The sequence below is a fragment of the Ochotona curzoniae genome, unplaced genomic scaffold, assembly GCF_017591425.1.
Source record: "Ochotona curzoniae isolate NIBS_2020 unplaced genomic scaffold, NIBS_Ocur_1.0 contig_2599, whole genome shotgun sequence".
NCBI classification, from domain to species: domain Eukaryota; kingdom Metazoa; phylum Chordata; class Mammalia; order Lagomorpha; family Ochotonidae; genus Ochotona; species Ochotona curzoniae.
In genome coordinates, this window is record NW_024465520.1 from 10,085,255 (window position 1) to 10,103,501 (window position 18,247).

Here is an 18,247-nt window from a genome sequence, read left to right on the forward strand (position 1 = left end):
AAATTGGGAAAAGACCAAAATATACTCTCTCACATCTTACCACGCCATATCACAAACACACACAGACTCCTTAGGAAAAGCCCAATATATACTCACATTTTAGCATGCCATCTCTCTCTCTCTCACACACACACACTCACCCACCCTCCTACTCCTCTGACTTTCATTGATTTCCTGACTTGTCCAGTCTGTCCTTAATATATAACAACATTTCTGCATCACTTTCTACTTCCTCCACTTACATTCGAGCTTACGAAGGTACTTCAAAAAATTCAATGAAATGCAGTTTAAAATACTAGTTTTATTTTGGCATAAAGCATTTCACAAAGCCCAGGGAGTTATAGTGTTTGACTGTCGCTGGGATGTCTTCGCCCCCTGTCAGAACGCCTGAGTCTCAGTCCTAGCTCCCGCTCTAAACTGCAGTGGAGGCCCAGTGACAGACTGCAACAGGTCCCTCCCACTGCAGTGCACATCTTTCTTTTATTCCCTGTTCTGACTTCATGTTGGTCCAGTGCTCATCATTATGTCTACCACTCAAAAATAGCAATTTATAGAAAATGTGTACTATAAAAAAAGACAAGGATTTCAAAAAATGCTTATAACACATTTTAAAAATTCTAGTTTCATGAACTTTCTGAAGAATCTGCATATTAAATTCATAGGCAGTATACATAGTTTTTACTTGTTTTAACTTTCAGAATCAGGAACAGCGCAAGGCACAGGGTAACTCAGCAGACTTTTCCCCGTTAAAATAGCCTATGGAATCTTTGCTCTTAGCTTTCACCATCACATCCCGACTTTCTCATTTCATAGCTGTTGTAGTCTTGAAAAATCTCATTAGACATATTCCTACATCTTTCTACTCATTCATAGAGAAGTTTGCTGTAAGCCAGGCACTGTGTTATGCACTAATCGCCAAGATGAGTTAAGATAAAACATTTGAACTTGACAAGCTTGAAAGAGACAAATATGATGAGATAAATCACATGGCAATAAAGTTCTCCAAGAAACATGACAGAAACAAAATGTAAGGATTTTTGGGTTCAAAAACATATTAGGATCAAGATGTTTTTGGTATTCAGACACTGCTGAGTAAAAAACGAGTCCAGGAAGAGCTTCAGTCCTGAAGTTCAAGTGCTAGAGTTGTGAAAATATACAACTAGGATCACAACAATGCATAAGATTACATAGAACTAAGACTGGGAACCCCAGGATGAAGCGAGGCTTAAGAATAAGCAATGGAAGTCGGCAGAAAAGAATGCAGAGTAGGCAGAGAAGCCTGAGAGAGGCTCAGACACTGCGTAGTGTTTCCCTAACTTTGTTGCCCAGGTTTCTAACTCTGACATAAGAAAGGCATTAGATTAACACTTAAAAGTCTTTTTTAAGTCACAATGTTTACTTACCTTATTTTTTCAATTATGTCTTCCAAAAGATACTCCGTAACCGGAAAAGTAAAGCCAGGTATATGTATCATTGGACAGTTACCTATTACAGCACAGGAAAAAAAAATATTAATCAATATACCTCAAACAAAACTATAAACATCTTAAGTTTAGGCAGTGATCTGTAGTTCTTACATTTTTATTTTTCCCTATATATTTTAATGAAAAGCAACTGTCTGGCCTTCATTCAATCACATGTTACTTAATCACTATCATACTAATCTCTAATAATTTCCCATGTGCTTCTCATGCTAAATGTGCTGTTTTTTTTTTTTTAAAGACTTATTTTATTTTTATTGGAAAGGCGGATATACAGAGAGGAGAGACAGAGAGGAAGATCCTCCATCCGACGATTCACTCCCCAAGTGAGCGCAATAGCCTCTTCTGGGTGTCTGATGCAGGTGCAGGGTCCCAAAGCCTTGGGCCGTCCTCGACTGCTTTCCCAGGCCACGGGCAAGGAGCTGGGTGGGAAGCGGGGCTGCCGGGACCAGAACTGGTGCCCATATGGGATCCTGGGCATGCAAGGCGAGGACCTTAACCACTGCGCCATCGCGCCAGGCCCTAAATGTGCTGTTTTATTCCTAAGGTTTTGTTCACGACTTTCTATTTAACTTTACTAAAATACACATTTTATAGTTATATATAACATTATCACAGAACAAACTCTTCTATGCTGCATTCAAAACCTCTAATTAAAAGCCTAATTTTCTCTTCAAAATGACCATATCAGAATCCCAGCTGAAATTAGATTTAAAAAAGTATTACTCATGGTGGCAACCATAATTAGGGGAAGAGGACAAAAGTGGCTAGCATCTGACTAAACCAAACACTAGATTGGTATTATTTAAGGACCACAAATTAAGGAAAAAACAAAAACAAACCTACACACACACACACACACACACAAAAACAGAGAAACTTCAGTACTATTTAAATCTTATTAAAAAAAACCAACAATGTTGTAAAGCACAACAGAGGAAAACATTTCAGCTGACGTCACTCCTTTGCCTCTAATTTGAATGAATTAAATCAAATTATTGCTACTTTCGGGTATTTCATCAAAAAATTATTTAATACTTGAAGTTAAATAGGATGCACACAAATTTTAAATAATTCCAAAAAGCTGGAAAAAGGAACATGTACTAACATATTTATGTTTTAACTCTTTTCATTTCCCTTGCTTCCAGCACCTAGAAGTGGTAGAAAAACCATGGAGGCATAATATGAAAGGAATGTACTTTCCAGCTAATCAAATCTAGCATGAGAGTCTTTCATCCTCCTGTTAATTTTGCAACTTTGAGAAAGCTACTAATTGTTGAGGCTACTGTATCCTCTGTAAAAAGGGAATGCCAGTTGTCTAGGTGCAACGTGGTATGCAGAGGATCATGAAGACACAGTTGAAGGTGTTACTTGGCGCACTGAAGGGGCTCACACCTGCTCTCCAGTGTTACCAAACAGCAACCCGCCACTCCACCCGTGACGGCACATCAAAGCCACGGAGTTGCAAAACAAAACAAGAAAACAATTTTATAAATTTATTCACATCTAGAGGTTGACGGCAGTAATATCCTTAATTGCTAGTAATGGCACCTAGAAACCACACATCTTTACTCTGTATGAAAGGGTAGTATAAATTATATAAATAGTAATTTATTTTTTACTTTGAATGTAACGCTGCATTAGTTTTAAAACAAATCTAAATGCAGCAGCTTCATATCTTCCGTACCAATCACAAATTTTACTCACCAAAATACTCTGAAAATTTCTCAGCATTCAATGTTGCACTCATGAGAATCACTTTCAGGTCAGATCGAAAATTCAGAATATCTTTCACGACAGTCATCAGCACATCGGACTGTAGATTTCTTTCATGGATTTCATCAAGCACGATATGACTAACACTGGATAAATGGCTAAAAGCAGAAGTGTGAAGTACTGGCCTCAGTACAGAATTGAAAAACAACCATTTTTCTTTAAGAACTCAATAATTACACCACTCGGCGGTAACTGTATTTGTCACTGAAGCATACTCACGGGTCTGACTGGAGCCACTGGAGAATGATTCCTGTTGTGCAGTATAAGATAGAACCCTGTTGCCTTGGCAAGCGGCTGTGGAAGGATAAAGCAAGAAAAAACCATCAGTAATGCTGCGTTTTCCTTTTTACTACTTTACTAAGCAACACAAAAGTTTAAAAGAAAACCCTTGGGGCTGGCACGGTGGGTGGCAATGCAGGCTAAGCTTTTGTGAGATTTGTATCTCAGGTGGACACTGGCTCCAGACCCAGCTGCTCTGCTTCTGGCCCAGCCCTGTGCTAATGAGTCCAAGAAAACAGCAGAAGATGGCCAAGAACTTGGCCCTGGTACCCATGCGGGGGACTCAAGAAGCAGCACCACGCTCTTGGCATCAGCCTGGTCCAGAGTCAACTACTACACCTGTGGGAAGTCAATCAACTGAGGAAGATTTCTGTCTCTTTTAGCTCTGCCTTTCAAATAAACCATAAAATGAATCTTGAAAAGTAAATTGGTATAATGGAGAACATTGTTGAGATTTCCGTAAACGTATCTATCAAACAACTTGGTCATCCATGGTCATCCACTGCTGGGAATTTACCCAAAAAAATGAAATCAGCACACAACAGGGTTAACTGCATATCCATGTTCACTGGAGTTAATTCACTACAGCTAAAACACGGAATCAGAATGAAATCCTGTTTTATAAAACAAATGGATGCAACTGGAAATCAATACACTTAGTGAAATAGGCACTACCAAATACAAATATCATGCCTTCCCTGATCTGTGGTAATTGACAGAGTAAACGAGCAACATAGCCACTCTAAGGGTTACTGTTTACAGGAACAATATGGTTATTTTCTACTTACTAGCTGTTGTGGTCATTTGGGGCACAAACCAGTGGATGGAAAATTGATCTCATATCCTTCCTGTAGATTTACCTTTCCAAAAAAAAAAAGTCATTAAAAAAAAAAAGTGAGTTTTTCTTTTTACCTCTGGAGACGAATTTGGTATCCGGTACTATTTCCACCACCACAAGATTCTGCTCTTTCTGCAGCCACTCTCTCAGCAACCTTTAATTCAAATAAAGCGCAATTACAAAGCAAATACACTTTATGTCAAGTATCCTGAGCACCCACAAAAAGTTGAAACTGTTGAAAAACAATTCTTAAATCTTCAGATACATTTAAGAAAAAGTATTAAAATCAAAAGTATACAAAATTGTATGTGCCTTCCATAATAGCTACACACTACTAGTGTTTTAGGTTTTTCATTACTTAGAAAATTCTTCAAGGTCAAATGATTTCTTTCTACAGTTCCAAATCATCTTTTGTATTCTCATTATTCCTTGTTTTTGTAAAAAAACTCTAAATCATGACCAAGTCCAATTGGATATTTTTTGCTTGTTTATGGCAGGAATCAGTACTGTTCGACTATAGTTCCTGGATGTGTTTCCAAAGTTATGGCTGCTAAGGATAAGCTCTGGACAGGTGAAGCATCATCGGAATCCAATCCAATTACAACCCATATAATTAACAGCACGAGCTATCTTCTGGCAGAACAGTGAATACACAAGGATTTTGAAAAAAATGCAGTGAATGTACGTATTATGAAAGCACTGTGCATATGCAAAGTTTTTGCATAAAATGAATCATCTTCATTTCATTTTTCCATGAGCTTTTTGAAATATCTCTATGAAGTTGGAAACAAAATGACATAACTTAAATGAATCTTAAAAATATATATATATAATAAAAAGCGTAGCGTAATGGATCCATCGGCTAATCTTCCACCGCCAAGCATGGCATCCCATATGGGCGCTGGTTCATTCCTGCCTGCTCTAATTCCCAATTAGCTCCCTGGTTATGGCCTGGGAAGGCAGCAGAGGACCGCCCAAAGAAGTGGGACTATGCATCCACTTGGGAGACCAGGAAGGTGCTCTTGGCTTGGGATCAGCTCAGCTCTGGCCACTGCAGTCACTGGGTGGTGAACCAATGCACAGAAGATCCAGCTCCTCTCTGTAAATCTGCCTTCCAGTAAATCAACCTTCAAAATGATAACACTGATTTCTACAAAAAATTCAGAAGCAAAAATTTCCAAATAATCTACCCAGTACACAACAACTTAAGACCACATTATTGACTTGTCCAAATTGCAGATCTTGGAACAACAGGTAAAAACACATATGCTGATAGCAAAATATATATATATATATGTTATTTCTGCGATCACTATACTAAGTGTAGTTATATAACAGCGCTATGAGAATAGTGATTTTGTCTTCCAACATTCTGTTTCCTTATAACTGCCCAGGAATACAGTCCCCAGAAAGGGAAAAGACATCTTCTACTTTGTTTTACAGTTCTTTCAGAGATCATATCTTCAAATGCAAACTATTATTTACACTCAGTACTATTAATTTGGTTCCTAACCAGAGATTCTGGACTAAATGATTTAAACATGTGACAAACAACACTATCATAAAAGCAGACAGTAATAAATTTGTCACAGAATTAGCTGATATGGAAATAAACTTATTATATACACTGAACTTGAAAAAAACCTCCATATATCTTTAAATATGTATCTCATATATTTAACCACATTACTTTGTGAAAGTCAACAATAAAAGTTCCAGTAAAAGCCCAAATTTGAAAGAACATGTGCTTCACCACCTTCCTGTGCGTCTTTGGGTTTATAAGCCTCGATCACTGACACGGTGTCTTCTTTTTCTCCTTAGTAAACAGCTACACCCAAAATCAGCAATATAGAAAAGCACACTTAAAAAACACACACAACTCATTTTCACAACTGTTTTGCTATATATCCAAAAAAGAGAATTCAAAATACTGAATAAATGAAGCAGTACATTTTAAAGCCTTCTAAAATAAAGACTGTTATCAATCCTGTTATCAATCCTGAAAACACAGTTAATTTTCCATCGTTTTGAATTTACACTGAAATTTTTCTGATTTATAACTTACCCTGAATTCATAAACATCTACCATGTACCTGTTAAGTGCAATCACTCAAACTTCCAGTACTTATTCTGCTTTCACGGTAACAACCCAAGACCTAACTAAGGGTCAGGCACAGCCTCGAAGCAGGACGCCTGGGCAAGACTTGAGGGATGAGGAAGCCAGGAGGCGCTTGGGGAAGGGAGCGCTTACGTACTGAGATGGCGCTGATCCTGCGCGGCTGCGTGCACACTATCCTGCAGGCCGAGCCCTTTCCTCGCTCAATGTAGTTATCCAGGATGAACTGAGTCACCTGGGTGGTTTTCCCACAGCCAGTTTCACCACTTATTACTGTTACCTGATGACTATCAATTAAATTGATCAATTCCTATTTCAAAAGGGAGAAAACATATAAATGACATCATACGTTAATAACCAAAAACCTGTAATCAAAATCCTTACAAACTATTTTTCACACACATTAATACTTTTAAATTTTTCTCATATACAAAATTAACACTTGAACCACTGAGTCCAGCAACAAAGCCCAGCCTAAACAGCCTTTGCAGACATGTTCATTTGGCCTTGTTAGCAGTACAAATTTATACGCTGTTTTAGGAACAAAAATTGGCTCAACTAGCTAACTGTCCACCTCCTAGCACTGCATCCATAGGACGTTGGTTCGTGTCCCGATGGCTCCACTTCCCATCCAGCTCCCTGCCTGGATGTGGCCTGGGAAAGCCGCAGAGGATGGCCTGAGGCCTTGGGACCCTGCACCCGTGTGGGAGACGCAGAGAAGGTTCCTGGCTCCTTGGCTTCAGGTCAGCTCAGCTCTGGGTGCTGTGGCCATCTGGGGACTGAATCAGTGGAAGGAGTATCTTTCTCTGTGTAAATCTGCCTTTCCAATAAGAATAAATGTTTTTTATATTTTTTAAGAGAGTATTTCTTTGCAAAAGGTTAAAATAAAGACAAGTCTATAATTTTACCTAAGTTAGAGAACCTTAGGTATCTAGAAAAGCTTATATTTGGGTGTTTCTTAGATATCCACTAATTTGTTAATATTTAATGAATTAAAATGATTCTACTACTTCAAATCAGGATTATGGATGATTTTCATTTACTAAACACTTAACTTCAAAACTTTTGGTTTAAAAATTCCCAATTTATGGGCCAGGATCCCACATGGGTGCCAGTTCTTATGCCAGCTGCTCCACTTCCCATCAGCTCCCAGACTTGCAACCCTGCACCCGGGTGGGAGACCAGCAAGAAGCTCCTGGCTCCTGGCTTCGGATCGGCTCAGCTCCGGCCGCTGCAGCTGCTTGGGGAGTGAACCAGTAGAAGGAAGAGTTTTCTCTCTGGATCGCCTCTCTGTATATCTGCCTTTTCAATAAAATAAATCTTTTGCAAAAATGTTCTATTTATTCCCCAATATTATATGTATCAAAACAAGTTTCAAGTTGGAACACTGAAACTGCAGCTGGTACATGCAGGCAGAAAAGCAGAATTTGATTCATTCCTTCAGAATCAGGTATTTACAAAATGCTCTGTATTGCTCTGTATTTACAAAATACACTGCTCTCAGTGGAGAGTTCGAACAGAGCCTGTCCCCAGCAACTTCCATTAGCCTAGGAGCGGGAATGCGGGCGTCTGGTCTACTAACTACTACGAAAGGCAAAAAAGAAAAGGCAGCAGGAACACAGGGATGGGGGCTGTTATTCTTTGAGGGGTGATGTAATGGCATGTAATTAATTAACTAAAGCAATGTATTAGTAGTAGAGCCTCAATTTCAGTAAGCATTTGGTCCCGAATTAAGCACAGGCTATTTGGCTGAAGTAATTTATATGTGAAAATTCCGCTTTATAAACTCAAATAAAACTTAGAATTATAGACATAAGTGACACTATATCAGGAAAATCGTTTCACGGTTTTTTTGTCCTATAATTTGTAAGAATAAGCTCTAGGAAAAGATTCACTGGTTTTGATCTCTTTTTATCACACAGCTTTTCAGAAAATTGTGTAAATATTTGTAAATCAAATTAAACACTGTAAAGCATTTTACCTTTTGCATTCTATATGAAGGCAGCTTTTCCCTGAAACGCTGAAATTAAAAAAAAAAAATTCTTTAATTTTCTAAAAAAAATGTAATCAAATTATAATCAGTGTTTTCATAAATATGCTATAATAAACTATTTTGGTATCTTATTTGTGTGACGTTTGAAGACTTAAAAATTCTTGATAGGAGAAATAAAACGAAATCTAGCATAACTTCTAACAGCACTTTCAGCAATCCTGAAATGTGACCATTTTTTCAACTCGTTCCTACATACTGGACCCCATTCCTTCTCCTCCCACAGTGACTCATTCATGAATGCATTAGACATTGCAGCAGATTCAAGTATTATTTCAGGATACTTGCTTTTGTGCATTAAGAGAAAACCTAAAACACGTAACATCTGGAGTCACAAAATCTGGTACAGTCAATTTAGTTAATTCAAACTTGGCGGAAAAAGCTGGTCAGGATATTTCAATGAAAAGACGCATAAACAATAACTTCTGACGCATAATAAATTACCTGACAAATTTACACATCTGTTGAATTGTAACTGAAAGCACCACAAAGGGAGTGGACAAATTCTTCCCAAAATTATTTTTACATATATGACACAAGGACTTTAAATTTGAAAGCTTTTCATGGACTACTGTACCCATATTACATACACACAATAAGCAGTACTAAGATGACAACAGTCTTCTTGGTGTTATTCAGATAAGTCGGTCAACAGCCAAGCTATAAACCAACTTACTGCGTTTCAAACTGAGATGAACTCATGTGTTCTAAACATGTTAATATCATTACAAAGAGTCATGATCCAAGTGGACAGACCAAACTTCCCACTTGCTAATTTCTGCTCATAATCAGGATACACAGTAACAGGATTGTACCTTGAGTACAGGGAGCTTCTCAACACTCCGCATTAACTGACATTCAGCAAGTACACTAATCTTAGCTATATTGTAACAATACTAAAAAAAAGCAGTGCAAGGATTAAAAAACTGAGTAATGCATGACACCTGTTGTCATTAGCTCCACCGCCTGGTGTGGCCCCGAGAGCCTCTCTCCTCATCTGTCAGACACACAGACGTTGGCTCTCCCTAACCTGCACATTCTATCTGAAGAGCTTCAAAATCTTGCAGAATGATTTACAACATTTCTGACATAAAATTAAGGTAGGCTGTGCATACAGAAAACACATAAATCTGTTTAGACATGGGTGCCATTCCCAAATGACCTCATTATGTATCGGCACGTATCCCCCAATCTAACACAAAGTGAAATCGGACTGTCCCGGGTTCCTAGGCTTTCAGACTGGGAGTACTGAGCCCGGACTACCTACCAGAGGGGGCGGGGGGGTGGGGGGGTTGAAAACACGCAGTGCATATGCAGCATTCGCAGAACCATCTGAAAACAGGAAGCGGGACTGTTCCTAAGCTTTCCAGATTCCTTGTCTGAAATACGTCACTGCTACTCATTATCTGTGTCACGTAGGAACCAACTGTCCTTGCTGGTAAGCTACAACAGCAGCTCTTCTTTCCACTGAATTAACGTGTAAGATCTGGATTATCTCCTCATTCTCAAATCATACTTTACTCACAAAAGTCATGTGTTCTGATAATTAAATCCCCATTTTTTTCAGCGGCACACATTTGATCCTTTCTTTCCTGTAGGAAATGTGGACATTCTGCCTTTTTCAAAAATATCAGTATGTGGGGCTGGCAAAGTGGCTGAGCAGCCTAATTCTCTGCCTGGAGTCCGGGTGTCCTACGGGTCCCAGTCTGCAATTCTGATCCAGCTCCCTGCTAACGTGCCTGGAAAGCAAAGGAAACGCTCCACATGCTTGGGACCGTGCAGCCACAGGAAGCTGCTGGCGCTGGCTCAGCCTAGCCCAGTCATGTCGCCGTGGCCATTTGAGGAAAGAGCCAGTGGACAGAAGATCTCTTTCTAAATCTCTCCTCTATCTTTATACAGAGGAAATCTTGAAAAAAAAAAAAAAAAAAACTTTAAAAAGTAAAATATGTATCATGAAAGAAGTGTATTTCAAAAAATGTTTATGGCAAAATAAACAGCTTTGAATTCCAGTCCGTTTTTTTCCCATGAACTGCACAATTCCCTCAGTATTTTCTCTGGCTACACACACACACACACACACACACACACACACACACACACAATCTTAAAATCTTGCGTAGCACAGTAAAAAATACAAGAATAATTCTGCCAGAGGAAGGTGATGTATATTAAATGATTTGCAAGAAATCTGACTCACAGCATTTCATTAAAGTGCCATAGAAAAGCAGAAACTTTTCACTGGTAAAAGTATTTTTCAAACACTTTTTCCTCTCCATGTAACCACACAAGTGTCCATTACACATAGTTTTCATCTGCAATGCTTTCTGCTACCACTCAAAAAAAAAGATTTGCATACAGATGTCTCGTTGAGGAATATTACAGGTATGTACATAAAGTTATCTCTCTACCCATAAATAATTTTTATCAAATAAAGGAAGAGGATATTTTCCACATCTTGATTTCCATTACCTGCATTTCAATATATCGAGGGTCTGTTTTTTTCTTTTGTAAATCTTCCATTAATTTCTGGTCTAAGGTTGCATTAGGTTCATTTGATTGCAAAAGATACTCCGCGTCTCGGTCAATGTACGATTTATCTCTAATTCTAAATGTCCTTTTTTCTTGGTTTATCAATTTCTTTTCCTGGTTATCTATTTTCCTTTCCAAGCTTGCTTTGTTGTCAGTAGAAATTTCAGTCCCATAGCTATTTTGACAAAACAAACAATAAAAAAACATCAGATGAGCCATTTAATTGCTGGAACAAAACTAAGCATGTGGTTGAAATATTTCAAAACCACTAAAATGAAAAGGTTTTATTGTTTCAGGAGAATAAGCTAGTCTGTGTTATATATTAAGGTTTAAGATTATCACAATGAGTTCAGATTTTCTCCTTTAAATTAGGCCAAATAAATTCTTAAAATGGTATTAAAAAAAATAAAGCTCCCAGTCCTGCCTCCACTGTATTTGCTCACCAAGGTCTCTTGTCATGATCTGACTTGACCACCTCGCCCTCCAGCCCTTCTGCACTGTGAACGGGATTACAGTGCTGACTCTCCCTCATGGCTCCTCTGCATGACAGGGTCTATACTGACCGCAATGTAACTTCTCGCACAATTCCTTGGCAGGAGAACTTTTGTAAATATAAAGGTAGGAAAAACAATGAATAGCTTAATGTTTCTCATAGCCAGATAGACTATTTGCTCCAACCATGGGCTCTCCTATGGGGAACACAACACCTGAATACTTTACTCCAAATCTGCATGATATTCAGGGGAAAAGAAAATCCAAGACCAAGCTTCAACTATCTGAAGGACTCTAGATATTTTTAATTGTTTAAAATTATTTTCGGCACAGCCAATGCTATGAAAAAAAAAAAAACTGAGTGCTTTTGTTTTACCCATGGTCCTCAGGAGCAAACCAGGATATCTGCGCTTCCGAATCTGGATCATTCTTCGCTTGGACAGAATTCAGCAGCTGGACAATCTGTTCTTCTCTCCGTTCGTCCATGTGCACCACAGCTCTCTATATTGTGCAAAGACAAAAAAGCATCCTTATCAACCTAACACGGAGGTATCTGGCAAATAAAACCTATTGCTAACCAATTCATCATCATAACACACTTACAATAAGCTTATAAAAATCCTAAGATTAAGGCACACCTGCCTTGCTCTCTACTTCTATGTCCAGGTTGAACTGTTTATATTTCTACAAATATTGTAGACCTTTTCCTATCACTTACCTGTAAAATCAGCTCCACAAGATTGGCAAAGCAAGCATATTTATGCCACAGCCCATAATTTTTGTCTCCTTATTTCTATGCTTGTTAGGACAGCATTTTGGCTTAGTAGATCGCACTGCCTGCAACACCAGCACCCCATCTGGGCAGCACTTCATGGGACTGCATGGCAAGTGCAGCAGTGGGCCTTGAACCGGCGCCGTCTCTAGGAGACACCAGCTGCCAGAGGAGGAATAGCCAGCTGAACCACTGCGCTCCCCCACACATCCCAAATGTTTGAAAATCAGGCAGACATGGAGCCGTGCAAAGTTCATGCAAACGCATAGTACGAAAAAGTAATGCGTGCATGGATTTCAAAATTTTTGCAGAAAAATAAACCTGTTGATTCTACTTTTCCAACTTTTTAAAGAATGACACTAGTGGTATGGTTTCAAATCTCAAGGAGGAACTAGAGTGAAATGATCTAGTCTTTTCAAAGATCACCATGGATGACTTACAGCAAGCACAGATTAAACTGGGTACAAAGAGTGCAAACTGGAAGACTAGTTAAGAGCCTACAAAAATGAGTCGTGACAATAACTACAGCAGAGGTGTGAGGGGCTGAAATCGACTCCCATTCATGGACTCCACACACCAATGGCTCTACTCGTAAGGTGAAAATGCTGACTTAGTGAATTTCATCTGTGCAAGTCTTATTTTCCAATCCAGATGGCAAGCTCCTTGAGCACCACATTTCATCCTGGTCCCTGTGCCAGCTTGCACAAATCAGACAGAGGGAAACCGAAAGTTGATCACCTGCATGCATTCCCAAGCTACCGCTGAACTACCTTCCAATTTCACAGAGGTTTAAAGGAGTTTGTTCTGATTTCCAAAAACCAATTTGCTAAAGGAATAAATTTATTAGTGGTTGTTTCTTTCTCTCTTTTTTTTAAAAGAGAAGAATGACTAAAGTTGTGGAGGAATTCCAAAAACACTTCACTGAAAATGACATGGTTAAGTCAAAAGTAAAGGAATTCGGTGGTTTAAAAAGTTAGCCTCAGTGGTGATTAATTACACCGAATTGTATTCTAATATGAGAGCTTCTAGGATATCACTAAAAAGATGCTCTAAGCTTTGTAAGAAAGATTGTGTTCAGTGATCAAACTTCTATCAGAAAGAGCCACCTGGGGAATCCGCTACTTCCTCCACTTCTGATCTTCAAATTACAAGCTAAACTGACAACAAAAGACTCCAGGCGAAAGCATTCACATTATTTTTGTCCGCTTCCAAGAGCCCAGTTTCCTTCTTAAACAGGAGGTGCTCATCAGAAATAACTCCATCACCTGCCCTTCAAAACCTCTGCTTGGTGACCAACACCGTGCACGCCTGTAATTCAAAGAGCGGACTCTGTTGCAGAATGATGTGCGTTCGGAGGCTGCCTGCCTGCTTCTGTTCGGTGCTAATGGCTCGCGATCGGGATGGCCAAGACAGAAGGGGCGACCCCAGAGGTGGGCTCGGAAGGGCAGCTGCCCCTGCACAGGGCTCGCTCCCCGCGGCTCCCGCGGCGGCAGCGGGTCCTGGCGCCCAGGGGAAGCGGGGCGCCCAGGGAAAGCGGGGTGCACCCTGCACGTGCGCCCGCCGCGGGGCAGCTCGGGTTACCTCCTGCCGCTCTGCATCCTTGTTCTTCTGCGTCTGCTTCTTAGCGTACCACAAGCCGATCTCGCGGCCCTTCAGGTGTCCGGGATGCCGGCCCCGGCCGCCTCGGCCTCCTCCTCCGCCGCCGCCGCCGCGGCCCCCGCCATGCCCCCCGCCGGAGCTGCGGGGACCCCCGTCGCGGCCCCGGTTCTGGTGGTAGTCATAGCTCATGTTCTCGGGGGGCACAACCCAGGCAAAAACCCGGGCCGCTGGAAATGGCGCCCAGGCCCGGAAGCGTGCGCATGTCCGCTTCCGCGATGCTTCCGGCGTCCAGGGCAAGGGGGCGGGCCGCCCGCCACGACCCGCCTTTTCCGGTGACGTCACAGGCGTGCGGTCGCCATGGAGCCGCCGAAGCTTCTGTGGTTGTAGCTGAGGAAGGAGCCGGGCGCCTGCGAGTTTTTCTTCCCGGAGTCTGTGGAGTCGGCGCGTGAAAAAAGGGCTTTTTAGTTTAACGTTGTATTCCTGGTGGTGGCGTCCGACGATGGTTTCCAGATAGACTACTTAGTAAACGTGGAAACCAGAGTACATGTGGATGAATGGAATGGCCCTTAAGAAAATGCCTCTGAAGAAATGAGTTTCTCGCGCTGAGAGCGCTTTCAAACATTAACTGGATTCCTACCTCCTTTCTTTTATCCGCTTGCATAAGACCAGCCCGTTTCCTCGCATTCAGCAGTGCAAGTGAACAGGAATGGAAGATGTGTGGGTTTCGTTGAGCCAGTGTACTGAGTGCTAAATCAAGCCCACCTAGTGTCTTGTAGGAACTCCTCTTGAGTGAGCAAGTGGTTGGGCCACCCATGCTTGATATTCACCAAGGGATACCTAGCTCCTTTATGCATCTGACGGATCCAACAGACCAGGAAAGACAAGGAAGTGTGTGGTGAGCTTCCTTGTGCCTGCAGTGTGAATAAACTGCAATAGAGTGAGAAAGGAGAAGCTGATTCTCGTGCGTGCCAGGATTCTGTTCTGCCGTAAGACTTACTTGGGGTAGATGGCCTTTGCGTTCCTGAAAATCTGCCTAAGAATTGAGCCTCCCCAAACTCGGGAAACTGAGTTTGTCACACAGGTCTAGGAGGGAAAGCAGGAAAGACTGTCACCACAGACTAGACCTCAGCACGACGGCTGGACAAAGTCAGAACTGCCATAGCAGAGGTCTCAGATGTTTGGAAAATTCCAGAAACGATTTGAGAGTTTCAGCTTGTGCGCTGCTCCCTTCAGGGTGTGGGTCATCCCTTTGTCCAGCGTATCCTCACTGCATGTTACCATTAGTTGATTATCAGGGATTAGCAGCTGGACCACAGCATTGCAGTGGTTACCTTCAAGTACAATAATGGCCCGAAGGCGCAAGAACTCTGGCAGTGGAGCTGTGCAGAGGGCCTGTGAAACGCTTTTAAGTGGGTAGAGGTGAGAGTTCTTAGCAAGGGAAGAAGAAAAACGTGTAGTGAAGTTACTACGACCCAAAGGAAGAGCCTACATGTTCGTGAAACGGTGAAGCAGGGAAGGGAATTGAAACTAACTGCATCCCAGTTGAACTTTAAAGTGCGGAAGTGTAGCCGCTGGGATAGGTTCTTCCTCAAGATGCAAGGGACACACCTTTGTCTCTAGGTGCGTTGATGGGAGACATAAACGCTGACTGATGGCATTGGACCAGGAAGCACTGAAGTATACTTCTCAGCACATACGTCCCTGTATCATCTCACATCCTGGGAAGCATGAATAAAGTCCCATGAGAAATCCAGAGAAAAAAGAACATGTAAGTCACTTTTATTAAGATGACTGTGCTTTTAAAATGATCTTGCTGTGTAGGTAATATATTGTATTATAAATATATGGGAGAAAAAGCTGCATAATTAAGTACTCTCTACGTTTTCAGGCATCCAGGAAGTGTGTTTGTTCCTTCCACAAATAAATGGACACTACCGTATAAACTCCAAGTTTGTATGTGTGTGTGTGTGTGTGTGTGTGTGTGTTCCGCTCAACGTTTTATTATGAACACTTAAGGTTGAGGTGGCCAATGTTGTGATATTGTGTGCTATGCTGCTGCTTGCAATTCCAAATTTATTTTAAAGATTTATTTGTTTTTATTTGAAAAGCAAGTTTTACAGAGGAAGAGATTTTCCAACTGTTATTTCACTCCCCAACTGGCCACAATGGTGGGCTGATCCAAAGCTGGGAACTGGGAGCCTCATTTGGATCTCCCACAGGGGTGCGGGGTCCCAAGGACGTGGACTATCCTCTGCTGTTTTCCCAGGTTTTGAGCAGAGAGCTGGATCGGAAGTTGAGGAGTTGGGACAGGAACCAGTGCCCTTATGGGATGCCAGGGCCACCTTGCCAGCCCTGCCAGTCATTAACCTCCCTGAATTATATTTTTCTATAAACACACATATGAACATATATGTCTACATGTGTACAGTTGCAAGTATAAGTAGACCATAAAAATGTCAGTAAAATGGAAATAGTGACAACAGAGATGCCATTATCCCTTGACCTAAACAAATGCAGCGAGTGCAGGCATCCTGAGTGAGCCAAGTCGTGGCAGCTGCCTACACATAGCAATGAGTGCTGCTAAAGGAGCAGACTCACTCCAGGGTGACTCCAGGGAAAGTGTTGCAGGAATAAACACGCTGATGTCACCTGCATTCCGAGTCCTTGGCTGGAACTCACCATGGAATGCAGAGAAGCAGAGAACATGCGGCATTTGCTGACGCGGGACAGAGGGAGAAAAGTGGTTGGATCTGGAATGCAAAATTTCTCATACTGTGCCTTGTCATGAGTTGTAAGCATCACACCACAAAGAAGAAGAAATCAGAGAATTTCCATGTACCTTTATTTCTTGTCAAAGCAGGAATTGTCTGGTTTGCATCTCCCGTTTGAATTGGAGTGATAGAATATGAACTAATTTTAAACGATGTGTCTTACTTTATGATTTGGGACATGTTACAGTCCTGGAATGCAGGGAAGGATTTACAACTTTTTAAATTATGTGCTTAAAGGCATGAGAGGCCTGCATTGATCTTATTATCGCTTCCCAGGGTAGATTTTTATTTATTACTTGCAACATGAAAAACAAGATTTATGGTGAATATGCAAAGTTTGGGGGAAGAGAGCTTGTGGATGTGTAACAGTTGTCTATGAACTGCAGGAAGGGCAGTGATATTTTGTTCAAACTGGGCCATATTCAACAATGAACAAGGACACTCTCAATTATTGTAATAGGAACACAAAATCATACTATTCCAGGTGAGTTCGTTGTTCCTGTGAACAACAGACTCAGTGCTAATTCCATCTGTTTCATAGGAAAAGGCAAAAAAAAAAAAAAAAGAGTGACTTGGTAAAGAAAGTTTCCCAGAATACATATTAAAGACCTTGAGAGTCTCTGTAACAACGTTTATTTTGAAAATTACATATTCTCATTAAATTGGTTGGTTTTCTTCATCCAGTTTTCATCGTGTCATCTTGAATCTTAACAAAAAATGTGGTAAAAGATTATTCAGAAACAATACTTTTAGTAGTAATGCTTTTTCTGAATAGCAAAAAGGCAAATGAAAAGTCGATCTGAAGGCTTCTGCTATACACAATGAACATTTACCACTTTAACTGGCCAGTTAAGGCTTTATTTAAACTAATATTTCTAGACCTCAATGCTTCAAAGCTTTGGGGAGTTTTATTTTTCCTAAGTGACATACAAAATCTGTTTGAGATGCTTTCTTTCTTTTTTATTTTCTGGAAAAATTGCTCAGTAAAATGGTTTCATCAAAGCGTAACCAAGATACTTCTCTAACAAAATATTTCAAGATAATAATACTTCCAGGAAATTAACTAATTCTACAGAATATTGAACAAAATTGTGATCCAGGTAGTTATATATTTGGATTTTTAACTTTCCTTCTGCAGCAGATTGCAGCTTTTTCTCAAGAGGAATTTTTTTAAGGTTCATTTATTTTTATTAGAAAGGCAGATTTACAGAGAGAAGGAGAGACAGAATGATCTTCCGACTGCTGCTTCACTCCTCAAGTGGCAGCAATAGCCGGAGCTGAACCAATCCAAAGCCACAAAACTCTTCCAGGTCTCCCACGCAGGCGCAGGGTGCCAAGGCTTTGGGCCAGCTTTGACTGCTTTTCCAGGTCACAAGCCAGGGAGCTGAATGGGAAGTGGAGCAGCCGGGATATAAATCAGTGCCTATAAGGGATCCTGGCCCACTGCAAGGTGAGGACTTCAGCCACTGGTCTACTGTACAGGGTCTGAATGTGTGTTTCTGACGTGTGTATGTTATGTGAGTTTGAATGTGAATGTGTGTTCC

At 40.8% G+C, this 18,247-nt stretch overlaps 1 protein-coding gene across 2 annotated transcripts in view; it reads right to left on the minus strand.

Moving 5' to 3' along the window:
- The window catches only part of DHX36 (DEAH-box helicase 36), a 36,270-nt gene extending 22,134 nt beyond the window's left edge, over positions 1-14,136 (minus strand). For both annotated transcript variants that reach the window (XM_040974833.1, XM_040974832.1), the window contains exons 1-9: positions 13,915-14,136; positions 11,938-12,062; positions 11,010-11,244; positions 8,472-8,510; positions 6,630-6,800; positions 4,449-4,528; positions 3,477-3,551; positions 3,189-3,355; positions 1,404-1,485 (exon numbers count right to left, since the gene is read on the minus strand). In XM_040974833.1, coding sequence (XP_040830767.1) covers positions 1,404-1,485; positions 3,189-3,355; positions 3,477-3,551; positions 4,449-4,528; positions 6,630-6,800; positions 8,472-8,510; positions 11,010-11,244; positions 11,938-12,062; positions 13,915-14,121 — 1,181 coding nt within the window. In that variant the 5' untranslated portion in view covers positions 14,122-14,136. The remainder of the gene's footprint in view (positions 1-1,403; positions 1,486-3,188; positions 3,356-3,476; positions 3,552-4,448; positions 4,529-6,629; positions 6,801-8,471; positions 8,511-11,009; positions 11,245-11,937; positions 12,063-13,914) is intronic.
- Positions 14,137-18,247: the final 4,111 nt, after the last annotated feature.